Here is a 20407-nt window from a genome sequence, read left to right as displayed (position 1 = left end):
AATGAAAAATTATAGCTATTCAACCATTCCTGTGAATTTTGGTGTCCCTAGCCAACTTTTTTTTCAGTGACCTAAATGAGTTTTCTCGTAAACAACATTAAAGCGACGAACCCGGAGAGCAATTTCTATACGACCCTCTCACGTACGTTGACGCGTTTTGGTAATGGCTGGGGACATGCTTGGTTTTGCTCTTTGAATGCTCATTAGGCTATATTTTGTCAAAGAGGCGGAATTCGAGCAAATCATATATAAAGCACTTGTAGAGATACTCTATCTCTACAATTTGTCCAAAATTGTATTGTTGAAATTGCCAAAAAACTCTTCCTAATATACTGCTGTTCCAATCAAGGTTGTTAATCGATAACTTATCGTAAACGCCGATAACGATACTGCTATCGTTATCGACGAAGACGCTAACGTCTTCAGACATTATCGTCATTGCCAAGGACGATAGCTACTGGACGGTATCGAATCAATAACGTCTGATAAACGAATTCGCAGTTTGTTTCAACTTTGGCTGCTGTCTTGGATAGCAACACAAACAAAGCTGCATTTGGTCCAATAGCAACGGATCGGTTCGTTGCTATTGCATTGCCAAACTTATGAATTCGTTGCTACTCGCGAATTTTTCCTTCCTTGAGTTGTTGTTTTCCAAAAGTAAAAAGCAACGCTCGGTGCGGTTATTTTGTTGGTTATCAAACCAACTTCAGCAACTAAAATATAGCCACTAGCGAACTTGCTCTGATAGACGTTAGTGAGCTGATAACGTCAGGTAAATATCGTTATCGTCGATAAGGTTAATGTTTGAAGACGCAATCGTCATCGTCGATAATGATAGCAGACATTATCGGTATCGGCGATGACGATTATCGAAGATAATCTATCGTATTAACAAGCCTGGTTCCAATCATAGAAGTCCCATGTTCTAAACAAACCTTATGCACACTGGGACAACTATGCTTGGAACGGCAGCATACACGGTCAAATTAGGAAGGTTCTTGCCTGAATCGGCTTTCAGATCTTCACAAAAAGTATCAAGGCGCTTCTCACTACAACAGTAAGAAGTCCGCCATCAATAATTGTGAGTATTCTTGGCGACATTTGTCAGCTACAGTGCCCGAGAGATTATCTTTGTGAACAAGCCATGATCGCCATGAGATGACTGATAAACAATGGGTTTTATGGCACAATCTCACCCCAATGGCATAATTTCACCGGTATTCAACTGATGCAATATTCAGTCAAATTCCCGGTTTTTTCCGGTTCCAAACAGATCCAGGTTGTTCCCGGTTTTCCCGGTTGAGTGGCCACCTGCAATTTGCTCAGTGTAAGAGAAAGATTCTTCGTTGAACTTAACTCTTGCAATAAGGATTTTGCTCGCCAATTCACTCAAAGCCGGTATCCATTTGGAGCGCAACCAATCATTACCATCTCCTGACACTTGTAGTCTAATTTCATTCTCTGCTGGTCGAGGATCCATGTCATTGCATTACATCCGAAAATCTATATCTTTACAAGATCTGGTTTTACGGTAATCCACTTCTCTATAGGGGTTACGTTTCCAGCTAAAGCAACCGAAAGACAACCATTCAGAAGGTGCAACGCCGTCAGAGCAGCGAGCATATCTTCAAAGCTTCTGAATCAAGCAGAATTGATCATAGTTTTCAACCAGCATCCGATTGAAGCTACCCCGTTTTGCTGTGGGATATGATCTTGGATTCCTCGATTCTTGTAGTAGGGGTAAGCGGGGTAAGACCGCCCCCTTAAGCAATTCTGTTTATAGAAAACAAAGTTGCGGCTGCAATTTCATTTTTTCTTCGCTAAGAGGTTCTTCTATTCAATACCCGCATTTAAAAAATAAGAACTGAAATATTTTTGTTTAGTTTCCAGCTTTTTTTTAATTTTTAAAAATTCATTGAAAATGTGCAGATCTTTTTCATGCGGGGTAAGCCCGCCCACCAGCGGGGTAAGATCGCCCACCATTTTTTGAGGATAAACAATATTTTTAGGGCCGAAACGGTTAATTAAAACCGATGTATAGTGTCTCTGACAAAGTTGTAGATGGTACTTTTTTTTCTTTTTAAATAAAATATACACTGTGAAAAATCTGAAAAAAAATTTTTTTTCTAAGTTTCAACTTATTTTGTTTTCTGATTATTCAAGTTCAGATCAATGTTTAGGTAACTTTTTTGGTTTTCAAAATAAAAAGATTTTTTAGAATTGGGGGTTTTTCAAGATATTGAATTCATAATATACCTATCTTTAAGCTAAAAATTAAAACTCATTAAACCTGTCTGTATGATTCTTTTGAAGACTTATTATGTATAGAAAAATACTAATAATTATTATTTCTTTCATTTATATTTTCAATTTTCTATGCTTTTTTTGAAGAACAAAATTATCAACGACTCTATACACCAAATAAACCGTCCAAAAAAAAATTCTTCACAAAAATTGAGCTATTAATATTTCTATTACTCCATGATCCAACAACCATAAAATTTTAGCTTACCTTTTGCAGATTTTACAGGCAAAAACATGTTTTATCAAATAAATTTGAAAAAAAAATATATTTTTAATTCTATTTTTATATCTTTTTTTTAAATTTGTTTAGAGTGTGTACTTTTTTCGGAAGTAAAAAACTACTATTTTCAATTCTGCCGGAGACGTCATACCAATCAAACAAACCGTCCTGGCTCTAAAATTATTTTGGTCCATTAACACCACTTTCACACAGGTTTACTTTTTTCAAAAATAAGTCTTGCTAAAATATATTACTAGAAAAGCTTCAACAAAATCGAAAATGGTCGATTAACATCGATGTCTTATGTGGCTTGAAGTTGCTTTATTGATCCTGTAAATATTCCCTTTGTAGTGTCGAGGCATTTGGGTCTTGAAGTAAAACAACAAACAGTTGGATACGTGGCGGTTTTACCCCTTGTATAGTGGGCGACTTTGTATAGATGAAGTGGGCGACTTTACCCCCAGTGGAACATTTTCATATTTGACCGAAAAAGTAGTCAAAATTACAAGATTACTCACGGCCTTCGATATTTCCGAAAGAAGATAGATTCAGGCAAGCGATTAAACGTATATTCACGAACAAAACAATAGATTTTTAGACTGAAAAACCTTAAGTCCCGTTGCCGCAAAACAATAGCGCATTGACTGGTTGCCAGCTGAAAGGTTGTTTTTGATTATTTCTGCGACCGTTCGCGCACTATCAAAACAGAAAAACGTGCAAAATGTTATGTAGTTATACTGTAATAGACACGTTAAAGAAATTTTTCAATTATTTTATAACTTGGTAGTAAAACTACAGTGGGCGGTCTTACCCCGCAGGGCGGTCTTACCCTGTTTACCCCTAGTTGTATTGCTCAACTACCGAGTCGCCTTTTTCTGTCTTCGCTCCTGCGGCCTTGAATTGCCGTACAAGATCATCAGATGTAACGAAATGAGCTCGCAGATTCCTTCCTTCTTCCGTAATCGTGCCAACTGCTTCCTAAGCTTCGCTTCCTAAGATTCTTTTTGGCAAAGGTTTTTTTAAAACCTTTCACATTTCAGCTGACGTTTCTTTCTGCCGAACAACTTCCAGAAATTTTTCCCCGGCGAATTCAATGAAACGTTACCTTGCCTTTCTGTCGGTTTGAAAATGGAGTGGATGGATGGGGCGCCAAGTCGAGAAACTCTTTTCTCGATTGACCAGTTCTGGTATAACAGTAGTCGGGTCGAGTGACTCCAACCGAATAAGGTAGGTTCGGAACAGTTACATTGAAAACCGGCATATTAAATTAAAATTTATTATTACAAATGAAAAAAAAAACGTGAATCAATCAAGTTCGATAATCAAGTTGCGTTTGTTTTCTACGATTTGTTTTGTCATTACTTATTGGATTGTATTTTTTTTTTTACTTATTATCATGTTTATCTCAAAGTGTAATGCAAATATATAGAATGTATCGACATCGCTCTTAAATCATCTCTTCCTCTCGACACTCTGATGTATGCCGTTCTATACTTGAATAACCGGGTACATTTTCGATCCAACCATTATCAATTTTCTACCTCAGCATTAACCAACCGTTTCTGATTTTCAATTGATTATTTCGCTTTCTCTCCTTGTCTTTCTTTAGTTATTTTTATTTAATTTTTTTTTCTAACTGGTTAAATATAGTGCTTATGTTCAGTTTTGAAAACGTTCTAGTTTCGAGGCCACTTTCGTTCACATTAAATTTTGAACCGCTACTTTACAGGCATATTTAACAATTTTATAAAAATCATCAAATAGGGGTTGTCCGCTTGGGAAGAGGTGTGTACAGGAGAGAAAAACCTAAACTTGAGACTTCCGCTCACATATAATAATAGCTGGAAAGAAACCACTTCACCGACATACATAACCGTATTATTGTTTTTTAAACTTTATTTCATGAGAGTACAAAGACGTTATAATATGATAAATATATATAGATTTGTATAATATGTCTGATTTCCAGCAAAAAAGTGTTTGTGATCATAGTTCGAAAAATCAGCTTTTTCTGATTAATTTAATCAAAATTATTTCCAATTAATCGATTTCAAGCAACGACACAAAAAATGGACACTCAAATGGTCTGAGGGGGTACTATTTATAAGTATACTTCCTCCGAAGGGGACTGACATTCTTGGGTCACAGATTCAAAAAAAAAAAAAACAAAAACCGGGTGACAAAACACGACCGTCTATCGATTAGTAGTAATATATTTTTCATTTGGATGCACTGCATTAAATACGTTTGCGTGTTTATGTTCTGTGTAATAAGTGTTCTGTTCTGTGATAAGTTTAGTAGATCGCTCTTCTACATTGTTATTAGATTCGATGGTAGGTCCCTTACTCGCAGCAACGAGAGGTCAACCGTTTCCCTATTGTAACTATATGTGTGTGTTTTTTATTTTTTGCTTGCTTTCTCTGTTAAATGTGGTGTTTTGATTGCTGAATGTGCGCGCTGCTGTCGCTGCTGTTCACAATTGCCAGCAGCATTCCTATCCTATATAGTCTGTCTGATGATAAATACAGGTTCCCTCATTCGTACATTGTTATTCGATTTCGCTCGTTCTGCATTCGATTTTTTTTTTTGTTTTCGGAAATCTCCCAAAAATTCAAGCAGGAATCGATAGAGATTTGCTTTTTTTTTCCGCTCACAAACTTCTTTCCTATTGTTCCTCTATTCTACACAGAAAAAGGTAATTGATTTTTCGTAAACACTGTCTGTATGGTTTATCATTTCGATTTTTTATTTTAATTGTTTTTGTTTCATGGTGATGTTTTTCTGTTGGTTAGAATGTACCATCGTCGAAAAAACACCCAAAAATGTATACTCGGAACACCAGTTAATATAAATGTATATGATAATGGGCTATCACTATCAGTTTTAGATTTGCATTGGAAATTTTCACAGGAAGCTACTCGTTAATCTAGGATGGTATGGACCTGTGAGGTTTAATAATGGTGTTGGTCTCTCTGTGGCCAACAAATCCTGTCGGATTCCAACGGGCGGCTTTCTGTCTCTGATGGCGCGTTTGCTGTGTTTGAATTTCTGTAGTTGTATTTAGTAATTTGTTTCAAAGGACATCTTCGTCTTTCCATCTGCTGGCAATACACGTTCCATTTAATTTTTGTTTTTTACTTCTTCATTTTTCCACAAATCATAACCTGAACGCGTTCAGGATGTTGATTACCACAGACCAGACGAAAATCCACCGGGAGGAATGCGATTTTTGTTAATAACATGGCCTCCGGCATTCAAAGATGGGACGGTAGTGTTGATCTCCGCTGCACCACCTGATTTGTAGCCTTCACCGGTCACCGGGTTGCCATTTTCTGCGAATTGTAAAATGATGGGTTTCGATTAGTCTTAGCATAACACAGTTAGCCTTACAAGGTTTCACGATTTGACGAAGTGTATCACTGATCCAATAGGAGATGCTGGTTAGCAAATCTGCACGTTTCCACTGTTCAACTGAACAGTGGCAAGAAATTATTAATGATTGTTTTTTTTACTCTATCAATTATATTACGACTTTCAATATTAAAACTATATTTACTTTACAGTAAACTACAGGAAAAACTAATAGAAAAAATCAACACAGTGCAAATCCCAATGTTATGTTAGTGCTCCAAAAATCGTAAATATGAATAAATGATGAACCAGCGAATAAACTAGAAGAAAACCAACCTGCACCTGCACCGCGTCTTGAGCTTGGCTTTCGTGGCTTGTCGGCATAGTCCTCGACGCCGTTTCCGGTGACCGGATTCCGCTGGTTAAATCGTGGCGAACGGGGTGACGAAGACGATGACGACTTGGGTGATGCTGCAAAAGTGTTGTTAGTATTCAAAGCACTAATACTAGCGGTAGTAGTAACGTGATGATTAGCATTATTATGAGCATTAGTAAAAGTTTGCGGCTGTTTCCCATTGCCGCTGGCAGGGCTGTTGTCGTGGTGGTGGTCGTCGTTGTCCTCGTCATGATCGGTCACGCTAATGATGATGTCGTCACTGATACAGAGATTAATATTGGACGCGTAGGTCGGATTCAGCGCCTCCCCGCTGGGATAAAATTGATGCTGCTGATAGGGTAGATGACGGCTCCGGGCCGGAGACCCGAGAAGCCCACCCAGGGATGATGTGGCGTTACGCGAATGAGTCGAGTAGGCTGAATCCGGGTTTGCGTTTTCGTTACCTGAGTGAGTTCGGGAGACCGGAAAAGCGCACGAAGAAACGCGAGGTATGAGTCGGTCACAAAGAGGATTCCAAGTGAACACATTCCCGGGATGATTGAAAGGAATAGAAAAATTGTTATGTGAAAAACTTTTCGGTCTTGCCGCGATAACTGTGATTTGCTTTGTACTACACAGAGGTGTCTAATTTGGTGGAAAAAATTGAGTAACGCGGCTTGTGATGAAAATTAACCTGCGACAACACCTTTGGTCTGATGAAACCATCAAAGCGATGCAGTGAAACTGCTTCCATATTACCCAAACAAAATATGGAGATATTTTGCGACATATTATGTTATTTAAGGAACATCTAAATCACATTTCATATCGTCAACAGAGTACAGGTTATACACCCAGTGGCGGAGCGTAAAAAAACGTACAATTACGTGCTGCGATGGATAGCGTGATTTCTGACAACCAAAAGTGAATGCCATTAGCTAGCGGAGCTAATGGGAACTGGGTTTTCGAGTGCCGAAAATGCTGCACCTAATTACCTAGCGTCAACATAGAAAACAAAAAACAACCAGCCATTCTATAGAGAATGGAAAATGCTTTGTAACGCTGTCGCTGGTCTAAAACACGCAGTTTTAGAGTTGCAACTACTATGCGATCAAGTTATAACAATTTTTTTTAATTTCATCAGCTGGTAATTGCAGCTGCAACACACGATATGCTGACTTTCTAACAGTTTGTCCTTTTTTTTAATTTGAACAAAATTAATAAAAATATAATTTGTGGAAAAAAATGTCAATTCTTCCGTTTCTCCAATGAATTTTTCTGTTCGTGCTTTGTGATGCGGTGATGCAGGCGTTAATAAAAACTCGGTATGAGTTTCAAAATAGCACCAAAAAATCGTAAATCATCAGCTGTTGAAAATATTTAATCTTTTTCGTCTAACATTAGGAAAGCATTTATCCGTTCAATATAAAACTGCTTTTTCGAGAAATTCTTCTTTCATCAATCATTCTTTTGAATTTCTATAACCAAGTATATAAAACTGAATGACAATTGTTTTTTTTGTAGATTGACTAAATAATGACATAAATCAAGAATGACCCTTTCAAAATAACCAGATTTAAAAGCAATTCTTGTGAGACATAACATATAATTTTTCCGATATGATGGCAAAACGAAACACTTTTTGGCGTAGACTTACGGCTTACAGTAACATATGTAGGGCTACAAATTGGAAACCCAAAAACATCGAGACCAAAATGCGAAAAAATGTTATTTTGTGATGCCTAATATTGTACTATTGAAAAATGCAGACCCTTATTGAAGACATGTTTCGACCAATCAGACCTGAAACAAGGCCTAATTCCCCAGTATAACCGACGCTTAAGTATACAAACGACACGTCTACCAAAAGTTCAACTCTCAGTAGTCACGTATAAAAGCTAGCATGCAGAAATTCCGTCTTCATTGTATAACCGATTACTGCGGCAAGAGGATGGTTAACTCTTTCTGAAAACTGGCTCAACCCACAGCCGGCAGAGTAGCAACAGATTTTACCACGGCAAGGCTGAGCAGGCTACTTATTCGCCATTCCGATCGAATTTTCTAAAAGCGTTTCACTACGTTGATTATTTTCAACAACTTTTCAAAATCAAATCAAATCAGAAATTTTTTTAGAGAAAAATAACAAAACGTCAAAATTACAGAAAAAGGTTCATGGACCGCACGAAACGGAATCTTGGAAATGTGCTTCGGGTACGCTTGAATCATTGTTGATGAAAATTCAAAATATCTGACTTATGCCAAAATTGATCGCCAAAATTGATGCGGACTTTCCAGAGTAGGGGTCTTCCGAGGTAGTATGTTTCCCATCCATCGCTAGTCTTACAATACACAAACCGAATTTTAAAAACCACAGTTCACGCAGTATTCTGAGGCGGGAGTAATAAATTTACACAAATGACCTGTGCAAATAAAACGACCCCGTTCTCACTGCGACAGACGGATAACTTGATTTTCTTTTTCGGCGTAGAATAACGTCTTACAGCAATATGTATTGAATAACGGAAATTATCCATTTTCAAATGCTGATAACTCATTAGTTTTTAACGGATTTCTTCCACTCTTGCAATAATCGATTGATGCGATAATTTGCAGGTTCTTCGCCCACTTTCGGCTGTCGGTGCACGAAGTTCGTTTTCGAGCACACTTCTTCAAGCACTTCATTTGGTCGAGCAATTTTAGTCGAGTACTCCTACTCGCAAGCCGGAAACTCGTGTACTCCTTTACAATTGCTGAGTAGCAAGACAAAAGAGATTTTGCGTACCGGTGCAGCAGTAGCTGCTACTCCAGCGGGTGCATGAAGAATAAAGAGTATCTCGAATGCTCGTTCTCAAGCAGAAAGGAAGAGTTAGGATTTGCTTCTCGCTCGCTTTGCAACGCTGCTTTGCACATTTATTTGGCTTAGCAAACTGACCACAGATGAAGAGATTTTTTAGACCCATGAACTATTTTCTAAAAGGGCGTATGCTCTTTGGCATAGATTTTTTCAAAGCATTGTAGCTCAGAACCCGTTGGTTATATAGAAAAACTTTCTGAGAATGAGTTGTAGAGAATTAATAAGGCCTCATTCAAAAATATACACCGTACAAAAAACTATTTCTGACTGAAAAAAAACGTAAAGAAACAAAATAAAGTATTATTTTTTTTGTTTTTTTTAATAAACTTGAAGTTATTACGCAACTTTTTTATTATATGAATACAGTGATCACCCGATTATATCTCACCCTGATGATTTTAGGCGTGATAAAATAGGGAAAGTGATAAAATCGGAAAATTTTTAAAATTTTATTTTTTTATTGAAGTTGTTAAATCAATAACTAGATACGTAAAATCAGCGATTTTAATGTTTTTTGGGAAATTTATCTGTACAAACATATGGAAAAAGCTGCAGTTGTTTTTTCATAAATCGATATATCTGAATAATGACAAAAGATAGAGAAAAGTTGTCAAGGGATGAATTTGAGAAAACTGTCTGAGCTTTTATAAAAAATATTTAAAAAATTCAATTTGAGATCCTGTACTGAAAAAAAAAATCAAAAACAAAAAGTGACTATGAAAAATCGATCATCACTATTTTTTTTAAACATTTTTTTAGATAGATAATTCAGTTGCCTATAACTTTTCTGAACAAACCTAAAAAAATAAAAAACCTGAAAAAATCGATGTAAAGTTGAAAATAAATTACAATTAAGTTTTTTGTTTGAATTGGTAAAATGAATTTCTTTCATTTTTTGTAGCGCAGTACCATAAGCAAAATATTAGATGTTCTCACAACACTAAACTTTGCCGAAGACAGCATGCTGATATCTCTCACATATTGCATCCAGAAAAATCTTAAAATGTAAATAACGATTTTTAATGCCTTTTCATAGAAAACTTTATGTTGCTTGCAATATGCAAAAGATAGAAACATGATGTCTTCTGTAAAGTTTCTTGTTTTGAGATCACCTAATACTTTGCCTAAGACACCAAGCATCTATTTTTATCTAATGAAAAAGTAAATGTTCTATCTCATTTTTGGGAGGATTGATCACCCAGCTTTCTACACCGAAAGATGCGTTTTCAAATATTTTGAAACTTCTCCGAACATATTATACGGTTATAATAAACATTTGTATCACTATTCAATTATTCGCACGAAAACAGCAAAATGTAACATTATGCATCGGTTGAATTTTTAATGTAAACTTCATCCAGAATGATACACAGAATTATGAAAAATAGCGTAATAGAAAATCATTTCACCCTGACATTTTTTTATTGTAATTGATCACTTTCGAATACAACAATGCAAGTAGTGTAACAAACAACCTTATGTAGTTCTACGTCAACCTTGCATCGTGAATTTACATACAAGCCTTCGGTTTTTTTTTCTTGGAATATTTGAATTATTGAAAGCTTTTTGAAAATGCGCATACCTTTGGAGAATTATTTAAAAAAATAACAGCATGTGTAACACTTTTCGCCATTTTTTAAAAAATTATTTGAGTTTCCGTACAAAAAAGACGATATAACTGCTTTGTTTTCAAGTTGTGGACAAAAATAGAGGGGCTGAATTGTTCGATTTTGTTGTACCAGCAGCAGGGCAAGATTCAGAGTCGTGGGGCCTCTGTTTAGTTTCAATAGAAAAGAAAGAGAAGAAATTTTTTTCATAAAAGAATAAGCGCTTGAGCTTGAGCTTGACGACCGCAAATTTCGTAGTTGCTCCTCCGAGATGGAACTGAACTAGTGAAGTTGCACAGAGAATCACGTATATGGCAACTTGGGATTAGTTTACCATCTTCAATGTACAACAATTCAGTTGCTTCCGCTTTGTATAGATCCATAACGGCGCCGGCCACGTCCTTACGATCGTTAGGGTGAAGAAGGAGATTGTAAGGAAGAAGGTTTCACAGTCGTTGTTTTCGGATAACGAGTTTACCTCTGCATCTTCACGACTGCGATGGAAAGGCAGGGCTTGATCAACGCACAGTGGGGCGACTCCATACAAAGGCTGGCCAAGCAAAAAAAGTGTCGATAAATGCGACAAAAACTGGGTATTTACATAATTTTGGGGCGCTGAACACGAATTTGGCATCCATTTTTTGTTTGGGGCCGTCCATAAAGCACGAAACCCAATTTTTAATATTTTTTGGCACTTTTTTCCTTTTTTATAGAATTATATGATGGAGGGCGACGACTGTTCTTTGTTTTTTTCTCATAAAGCAAAATGTGTGCTTTACTTTTGTATGCAAGCGAGTGCGAAGCAAAAGTAATCTTCAAACGGGCCATTGTTAGCCGGAGTTTGGTGGTATGAATTTGCTGCTAGTATTTGACACTTCAATCAGTTTAGCGAATTTCATGATCATAAATTGAAGAGGGCTGAATGTTTTTATTATTGTTTTAAATTTGCAGAAAGAGATAAAGTTTGACATAATTAAAATTTCATAAAGACTTGTTTACTGTTTTCTTGTTTAACACTTATTTTATAACTTTTCATTGATAAATTTTGTGATTTTTGCTCAAATATATATTTTATCCTTACGGATTGAGTATGATATCATAAATTTTCATTAATGGGGTATCATGGTTATGATTACAATTAATCCTGGATGAAATTTCAACTTCAAAAATAAAAACTACAAAAATCTGCTATAGCTTTTTTCACTAAAGTGACAATTTGCGCACTTTTGCGCTACAGCGGACAGTATGCATTTGAAAGCTTATGTTTTTACCTAAATTTTGAACGTAGTCACAACCGTGGCAAGCTGCGGAAACTAAACTTTTAAGATACTTTTCTACAAAAAATCACGTTTTTTAATTTTTTTTTAAATGTCAGGCCTACTATACCCAATTTTTACAATATCTAATGAAAAGGGTTCGTTTTGCACAATGTTTACAACAACTTTTCCTTTGACGTCAAAAAATTCCAAGCTATCATTGAAGCTACAGAGCGTTTCAAAGTAATGTACTTTTTTTAAAAAAAAAGACAAAAAAACGTCAGTTTGCCAAGTTTTGAAAAGTCATAAAAAATTCAGATTTCATGATATTGCGCCCAAATTTTGGATTTAGACACTTGAATGTTATAGCAATAAAGGAAAAATATTATGAAACAGCTAACGAAAAAATTTTTTTTTGGCTGATGGCCAGCGATTCCCCACTGTGCAACGTGGTGAGTGACGAACCGAACAATGTTGCGCGCGAAGTTAACTCATAAGGAACGAAGGCAAGCGAAGGTACATAAAATGAAAATGAAATTTGTAACGACCTTACTATAATTTTTTAAACAAATTTAAGCAAGATTTATAGTTGGTCGGTGTGCAGCCAAATCGAACCTTGACGCTTGGTTTATTTCATTATTTCGAGTAACTGGCGTTCAAAGTTTAGCCATACCGTTTGTTTTCTGCAACCTGCTCGGTCGGGACATACGCCGACCAGTTTCCAAATTGATTGTTGGCACATTAAGTTATTAAGTTGGTCAAATTTGAAGTACACTCTTTCGAAACTGCAACTCTGTTTGGTAACCAAAACATTAATGCAATTTCATTCAAATCTGAGAATGTTGAGACAAAATGGCGTTTTCGCTAAAATATTCCATTACACAGACCAAAGTGTTGTCGCAGACTTCAACCGAAATCCTCACAGACTGACTACAGTGGGGTGAAATTATTTACAGATTTTTCTTTGGTTGGTACTGAAAGGTGCGTTTATCAGTTGCTATGATGAAAACGGAAAAGATGGTGCCGACTAGTAGGATTTAATGCAACATGACAAGGCGCGTACGTAGGTGGGTGCAGTACTGCCCATAATTCAAAAATTGGCTTATATGCCATAGGTATCAAATCGAGAAAAACGCATTTGAAAGTTTTTTGTCGGTACAACATATTTTGACTGCTTATGACAACTTTTTTATTGAGTATATCACCCTTCATATATGCTGAAACCTTGCCGTTGAGTTGAAACAGGGAAATCTGTAGAAAAATTCCATCCGCCACGTATTTTTAACACAGTAGCCGTTTTTTTCAATTATGAACAAAAGGTCAGTTGACAAAACGGTGTGCAATTTGGCTAATATCCATACGATGTGAATTATATCGTACTCGTTGGTGATGAAAATGGTTTCAAATTTAATAAAACAACACGGAAGCACAAGTGAGGATGAAAAGGACGACGAGACAATTGTTACGTGCAGCAAAATAATGATATAACGAAAATATTATTATTCATGGTAATCTCACAATCCACTTTCGTATTTTTTCTCATCAAATCCAAAATGAAATCTGAATCTTCTCTTTATTGATATTACTCCTAATCAAAGAGCTAACTATCATTTTTTTAAATGTAAAGATTTATGATAGAAGGAAACAGTCACACGTTTTGATCATTGGGTTTCGCAGTACAACAAATAAATTCTTGTAGCATCAAATATTCTTCGTGAAAAAGTCAAATTTGATGCAAGGGCCTTACGATCGCTCACCTGTCGCCTGTAACCACCAAGCTACAACACACTTTCGAAAGTTAGAGGAAACACAGTTCAGTAATAATACACTGGTTCGTGAACATGCCACAGGTTCATATTGGATATTGGATATTAGCCAAATTCTCAATTATTTTGGATATTAGCCAAAATTGTTTCACGTTTGCTGCATTCCCAAATGCATTTTTTGACAATCGGCTTCCGTAGGGACCTTGTTTAGGGTGAGTACCATCACGAGAAACTGTTTTCTCGATTTTGGTAAAAATGGCATATTAGCCAATTTTTGAATTATGGGCAGAGTAGCAGCTTGTTTCTGACTATGCGAATGCTATTTTCAGCAGGAGAAGCAGCATCAATGAGACGATTCATAATCGTTTATTGGACCGTAAGCGTATCCAGTCACAGTCGCCGCCGTTAAAAAGTGTAACGCAGTCCAGTTAGTAACGTCAAATAGAAGCGAATAATTGGAACATGTCAAATGTACAGAGTCATCTATGTGCGGCTAGAGCGTGGAGAAAAAAATTAAAAATAAACCATCCAGTCCGGCTCCGTCAGGCCGACGTTCATCAGTCATTTAGGAGGAATGAATTAGGCATTGATGGATTTTCCAGTTTACAAACCAAGAAGAAGGGTTGGGTGTTTGATGACAGTGCGCTAATCGCGTTTTACTTTTGCATGCTTGCCTCGTGCTCTTCAATGTCAGACTTACTTAATCTCCTCAGGAAGACTGCATGAAATTGAAATTTATTGTATTAGTAGACTACCGGCTTAAGAGGTGTCTGTGGAGCGTGGGAGCTAACGGGCGAATGAAGATGTTCAGTGGTGATGACAGGCGGGAAAACGGATCGGAAGGGCCGTCAGCAGAAATCAAACACACGGTGGGTGCGCGGTGAAGGGGGAAAGTTGAGGTTGATGAGTTTCTCCCAGCCGTCATATTAGATTCCGCCCATGAACCGGAGAGGAATTCGTTTCGCAGCCGGGGATCGATTCGTAGGGGTTCTGCGGCGAAACAAAGCAATAGGTGTGGTTCCCCATTCCGGTTGAGCCTAGCGGCGAAGATCACCGTCACAGTTCGATGGCTTGGGTAGTTCATTCTCCGAGGAATAAGCAGATAATGTTGAATGATACACCCGAGATGCCATAATTTGGCTAATCGATTCGGGGTTCATTGTTTGCTCGAGGCAACGATCAATTGGCGATGATTTGTTGTGGTGCGGTCGCGGTTTAACGGAAGTACATTAACTCAACATTAAGATGAAACAAAGTGTATATAGGAGATGAATGTTTGAAAAAATAGTAAATTTTTTTCACAGTAATGAATGAATCCAAATATCTTAATTTGTAAAGCCCAGCAAAGAAAAAACAATCATTTCTGCAATCCATTTTCTCCGGTCTCGATTGTTTGGATTGGGAGTCAAACTTTCCAATGCAAGATCTGCATTCCGCTTCGAAAACATCAATTACTACATTCCAGAAATGATCGGCTAACCGACCGACTTTGAAGACCGTGACAAACAGATGAATGGAATAATTACACCCGGTCCCAGTTCCGATAACTCCTTCATACCATTCGCGTACTAGACTACATAGTAGAGTGGTTCATCATAATTTATTGCAGATAATGATGAACGCCTAACTTGCACTCAGCTTCGTGCAGAATTTGTCCAATTGAACCACGCTAGGCGGGAAGGCGGACATTCTTTTACGGTATTAGATAGTGATCTTTCTTTTCTCGAAAAAAAAAACTATTCTCCACCGTCGACGGTGATTATTTTTTCAGGAAAACTATGCCTCTACTGCTACACCCTGCCCGAGGTCTGTGACGTTTCATGTCGATATGGTGCATTGCCTGAATTTTTGAGCTCACAGAGGTCTGTAGTTTAGTGCTCATTGCTGCAGAGAATTGGCGGTGAAGTCATGTCGGATGTCACTTCTGTCACTGTTCTTCTTTGCAGCAAGAGTCGACCGCAGAGTTCGCAACCAATGACAACCCGAGTCGAGCGCGCGCTGGCCGGATTAGACCCAAAGAAGGGGGGCAAAAAAACCATACTGATATTAAATTACACCCAAGCATGCGAGACAAATTGATGTTAGTGTAAAAAAATTATAATTATTGTGCTGCAGTGTCTATGTGCGCTGTGTTCAAACTAAAAAAATAAAAAGAAAAAAAACCTACCGCCCAGAGGGGAAGCTACCTCAATTACACACGAACGACCTCGGAGATCGGAATTTCAATCCAATTACAGGAAATTACCCCTGGTCCAAGCAACAATAACTACAAAAACCGGAAAATTTAAACATCCCAAACTTACTGTGAGTGGATCCATTTTGGGACAGCGCCGAGGAAGAACCGTTGCTGTGTCCATTGACGGTCCCGTTGGTGTTACCGTTGCTGCTGATACTACCGTTTCCATTGCTGTGACCATTGCTCGCGATACCGTTTCCGTTCTGATGATGTCCGTTTGTCTTGCTGTGACCGTTGGCCTTGGCGACACCGTCCGGCTGATCCGCACCGATCGGCAGATTGCTCTTCATGTGATTCTTGGCCGGAGTGTAGGGACGGTCCACCTCACCGAATAAACGGTTATGCGAATCCTGACCGGCGACGCCACGGCGTGGAGTTTCGGCGCCTGAACGATAGAAAAGCGAGCTAGAGTTAGTTGGCGTGAACAGGAGAAATTTTAGCTCTCGAAAACAGGTCTTCATGCGCTGCAACAATGAAGATGCGATTTGTTGAGCGAACCTGGCTGCGATGATAGAAAAAAGATAATTTTCTGCTAAATTGACGGCTATGACTTTTGTGGGGGGAAGAGGAAGAAAATGACATACCACAGGCTGAGCTAGTGAGATTACGTATTACAATAGCAAAAAAGGGTAGTAAAGTTCGGAAAGCTATTTCCATAAAAAAGTTGTATGTTTTATTCCAGGAAGTTGGGAAACGATATAAGCTACCAGTCATACTCGAAACAAAGATAAGTCAGCACTCAGTATGGGTGAAAAACAAGGGTTTATAAATCGATTTTTCACCTTGTAGGTGGATTTCTACTGCTTCGAACAATAGGTTTCAAAGTATCGGGATGAAAAAAGCATTTTTTTTTTCAACCAACAGACAAACAAAATTTAAAGAGAAAAAAAACACACAATGATGCCACAATTAGAGGTTTTCAAAATAATATATAGGTAGGAGCAAAAAAGAGATATGATAATTTGACAAAACTACATCTAATTTGCTCGAGCACAGCTGCACCATGATACCGAACTACGCGTATACAGCTAATCTAGGAATGGAGGAGATCGGAATCGGAACCTGCAACTGGGGTTTGGGTGTAGGAAGTGCGAAACGGCGGGTGTCTGCTGGGTTCGCGTCCGGGTGTGTATTTAAAGAAAATAGCGGAGAACTAACAACACAATGAGAAGCAAATTACCGCGCCACTGTTGTCTAGCGATTCTCACAAATTAAACATTAAAAAGAGATAATAACATTTCACCCGCTGGAATCGGTTTGGAAGGAAACAGTCGTTTAAGATTTACACCATTGATAAACTATATGGCTCTACTATCTGTACGTATGCATGGAGGTTTTCGGTAGGGTCAAGCAAATGGGCAAGCCAAAACAGCAAACAAACAATGGCAGTACAACTATCATGAGATGATCGAAAAAGAAAAACGGAGGAGATGAGCAGAGAGAGAGAGAGGAAATTGGATAACAATGAAGTTAGATTAATTAAAGGTGTAACATTCGAGATAGTGTACCGAGAAAATAGTATCGATGGATCCCTTGTCGAAATACTGGTGATTTGGTCCGTTGTATATTGGGAGGTTTATGCGATGATCACAAGATACACGAGATTTGTTTGCAATGCGTTGGAAGTTAGAAATGGAGAAAAAGGTGAACGTAAAAGAATGAAAGTGAATTAGTTTGGTTAAATGTTTACTGCAATGCATAAAAGATTCAAGGGAGTACACCTACAAAATAATTTCCGCTGATAAAATCGAATGCGATGGGCTTTGATGGTTTTAAACTAAAGAAACGGGCTTGAAAAACAGGCGAAACGCACATTACAAATATATGCTATCATTTGAATTAGTAATAAAATTGCTTTGTTAGGTTATTCTGCGGCGGAGATGTAATCGCGTTTACATCTTATGTTACTGAAAACCAAATCTGCGGTCTTTTTTCTAGCTATAGAAACACGATATAGATTTCGTTGTCTACGATTATAATAATTAAGATAATTATAATAATTACAGAAGATATTTGTTCAAGTATACGCATACGAATACGAAATATTTTTCCGCATTTGTAGAGATTATTACAGTCATAAGCGTAGCTATCCGATCGTGTCACTGAATGCGTCCATGTTTGGATTTTTTTTTAATTATTATAATGTCAATTTGAGATGACTTCAGTCTAAGTTCGCTGACATGGTTGCTACTACATATTTTCCATTAACCCTACCGCTGCGGGGATAAATCAGTTTTCACCTTAAAAAATGAACTTCTAACTTTTATTACTCGTCAACTATATGCACAATTGATACAAACTGTATTGCATATTTCAAGATCAATCTGTTCTCTAACCATGCTGAATAGTTTCATCGTGAAAATTTTCAATTACAATTGTTGAACTTAAATCAAAATGTGAATGTCAGTCAATTTCCCATTGCTTGTTCAAAAGTGTGTATTCGGCAATTGACTATTTTATCGAAAAAAATGTGCCTTGAAAACTATAAATTACGACTAAGAGAAAGTTGTAGGCCGTTTCAAAACATTTTCTATACAGTTTCTTTGGTGCTTGACTAGTTGACATTTTGGGGCCTTGTACTTAGTGGTACAAGAGTTCAAAATCGTAAACTTTTTTCATTTACTCTTCAAATACTGGTTTTACTGACATATTTTTTTCAGAAGATATTTAGTATATACAAAGCCTCAAATAATGACAAGTTTCAGTTGAGAACGCCGCCGTTAGTGGTGCTGCAAAACAGGCTTGTTATTCTCCTCAAAATGTGGAAAGAGCAAAGTGAATATTAACCGCTCACTTCTCTTCCAGGATGAGCGCTGCGTGTAACAGTTTTCTGTACCACACTTTTTTCTTTTGCTTTGTGCTGTGTTTCTGCTGCTCGTAGACAAATTAACCAGTACACCGCTGTGCGCACTGCTGAGATAAATTCGATAGCACTCGAACAGCAAACAAGGCGGCTGGATTTTTTCAGTTTCGAGATGCAAAACGAACAACGCAATCTACTTTCCTACCTGGATGCTCTCCTCATTTGATATATGCTTAAGAGACACTCAGTAAAAGCAATGCAATGAGCTCTGTTGTGTAGTTACTGAGCGTAATATCCTATCGTGTAAGAAAGCTCACACCACAGTTTTTTATCAATCTAGAGCAGGTCTTTTCTCCTCAGAAAATCTCTAGAGTGTAGGAGAATATCTTTCATTGTGAAAACAACTGCTCTCACACTGGAGAGCGAATCAACGCACATGCTAGAACGACAGACCATGTGTATCTGGCGAGCTTCCAAAAAGTACCGTGGTGGAATCAGAAATCTCTCCCTTGAGAGCCAATGAACTATGGTGTACTTTCTCACACGTATGGACATTACGCACAATAATTACACAGCAGAGCTGTCTGCAGTGCTTTTCACAGTTTGTTTCTGAGCACGGTTGAAGAGGAAAAAAGATTGGATAGTAGCGGGAGAAAAAAATAGACTGCGCTGCTCGTGCCGGTAGAATTTACTTATGTCGAATTCGTTTTTGCAGTGTAGCTGCACGAGGACTACGCCTTTGCCAAATTGTATACTCGCCAGTGTACACAATGGTGTACTTCTGCGTATTCTCGTTAAATTCACCCCTCTTGTTTCTCTCAGATGTGGGGTGAGCTTGCAGTGTGTTTGTCTCTCTGTAAGTGGTAGAAACACAATCGCGTTTTTCAAGCCGCGTAAAAAATACCCGGGTATATACCGTTTTATATGAGAGTAGTCCTTAATTTTTTTTCCAATATTAGAAGGCAACAATGCTCACCATATATTTGAATATGGTCCAAATACACACATTGTGTAAAGAAAGATAGCTTCTTCCAGACCGAGTTATTGCGAAAAAATACAAAAAATATATCTTTTTGAATTCCAAACCAGGCAATGCAAATACCACAGTGCCCAATGATCCAAAAATCGACTTTCGGGGGAAATTCGAATCTAGAGCTTGATGACTATATTCTAGAAAAAAGCTTTCTTCTACAAAGTTGTTATATATAGTAAAGCACTTGTTTAAAAATTATCAATTATTAGAGTGACCCAAATTTTCGATGAAATCCTAGCTATCTAACTTTTTAGCTTTGTAGATAAAAAAAAAGTTCTACAATGTTGATTTTAGGCAACTTTACAGAAAACAGTTTTCCTCTGCCTCTAAAAATTTCACTGTGCTACAAATAAAAAAAAAAAATCAAGAACTTCTGAAGTGACCTTGTGTAGGTTGTTGGTCTTGTTGAGTGTAACATTCGCTCATACTAGAAATTTTCTAAACACCCCCAAAATCTGAAGTTATGGTCAAAATACGGTTTTTTGAACCTCAGTGCGTACAACTTTTTTTAACTCAGTCATTTCTTGACCGATTTTCAATATTTCAGCATTTTTGGAAAGCAGATAAACAGAGCTTTCAAAATATATACAGGTTGGTTCTA

General features: G+C 37.5%; 1 protein-coding gene across 17 annotated transcripts in view; it reads right to left on the bottom strand.

Moving 5' to 3' along the window:
• Window positions 1-3784: 3784 nt before the first annotated feature.
• The window catches only part of LOC129726794 (microtubule-associated protein Jupiter), a 231208-nt gene continuing 214585 nt past the window's right edge, over window positions 3785-20407 (bottom strand). For 9 of the 17 annotated variants that reach the window (XM_055683900.1, XM_055683895.1, XM_055683894.1 and 6 more), the window contains 4 exons: window positions 17479-17514; window positions 16038-16355; window positions 6212-6715; window positions 3785-5856 (listed from right to left, as the gene is read on the bottom strand). In XM_055683900.1, coding sequence (XP_055539875.1) covers window positions 5711-5856; window positions 6212-6715; window positions 16038-16355; window positions 17479-17514 — 1004 coding nt within the window. In that variant the 3' untranslated portion in view covers window positions 3785-5710. Of the gene's footprint in view, window positions 5857-6211; window positions 6716-14434; window positions 14453-16037; window positions 16356-17478; window positions 17515-20407 lie in introns of all 17 variants that reach the window. The other 8 variants (XM_055683903.1, XM_055683902.1, XM_055683901.1 and 5 more) reach the window with 5 other exon arrangements.

The sequence above is a fragment of the Wyeomyia smithii genome, chromosome 3 (genome assembly GCF_029784165.1).
Source record: "Wyeomyia smithii strain HCP4-BCI-WySm-NY-G18 chromosome 3, ASM2978416v1, whole genome shotgun sequence".
NCBI lineage: Eukaryota > Metazoa > Arthropoda > Insecta > Diptera > Culicidae > Wyeomyia > Wyeomyia smithii.
This window is presented reverse-complemented; position numbering and strand designations above follow the sequence as displayed.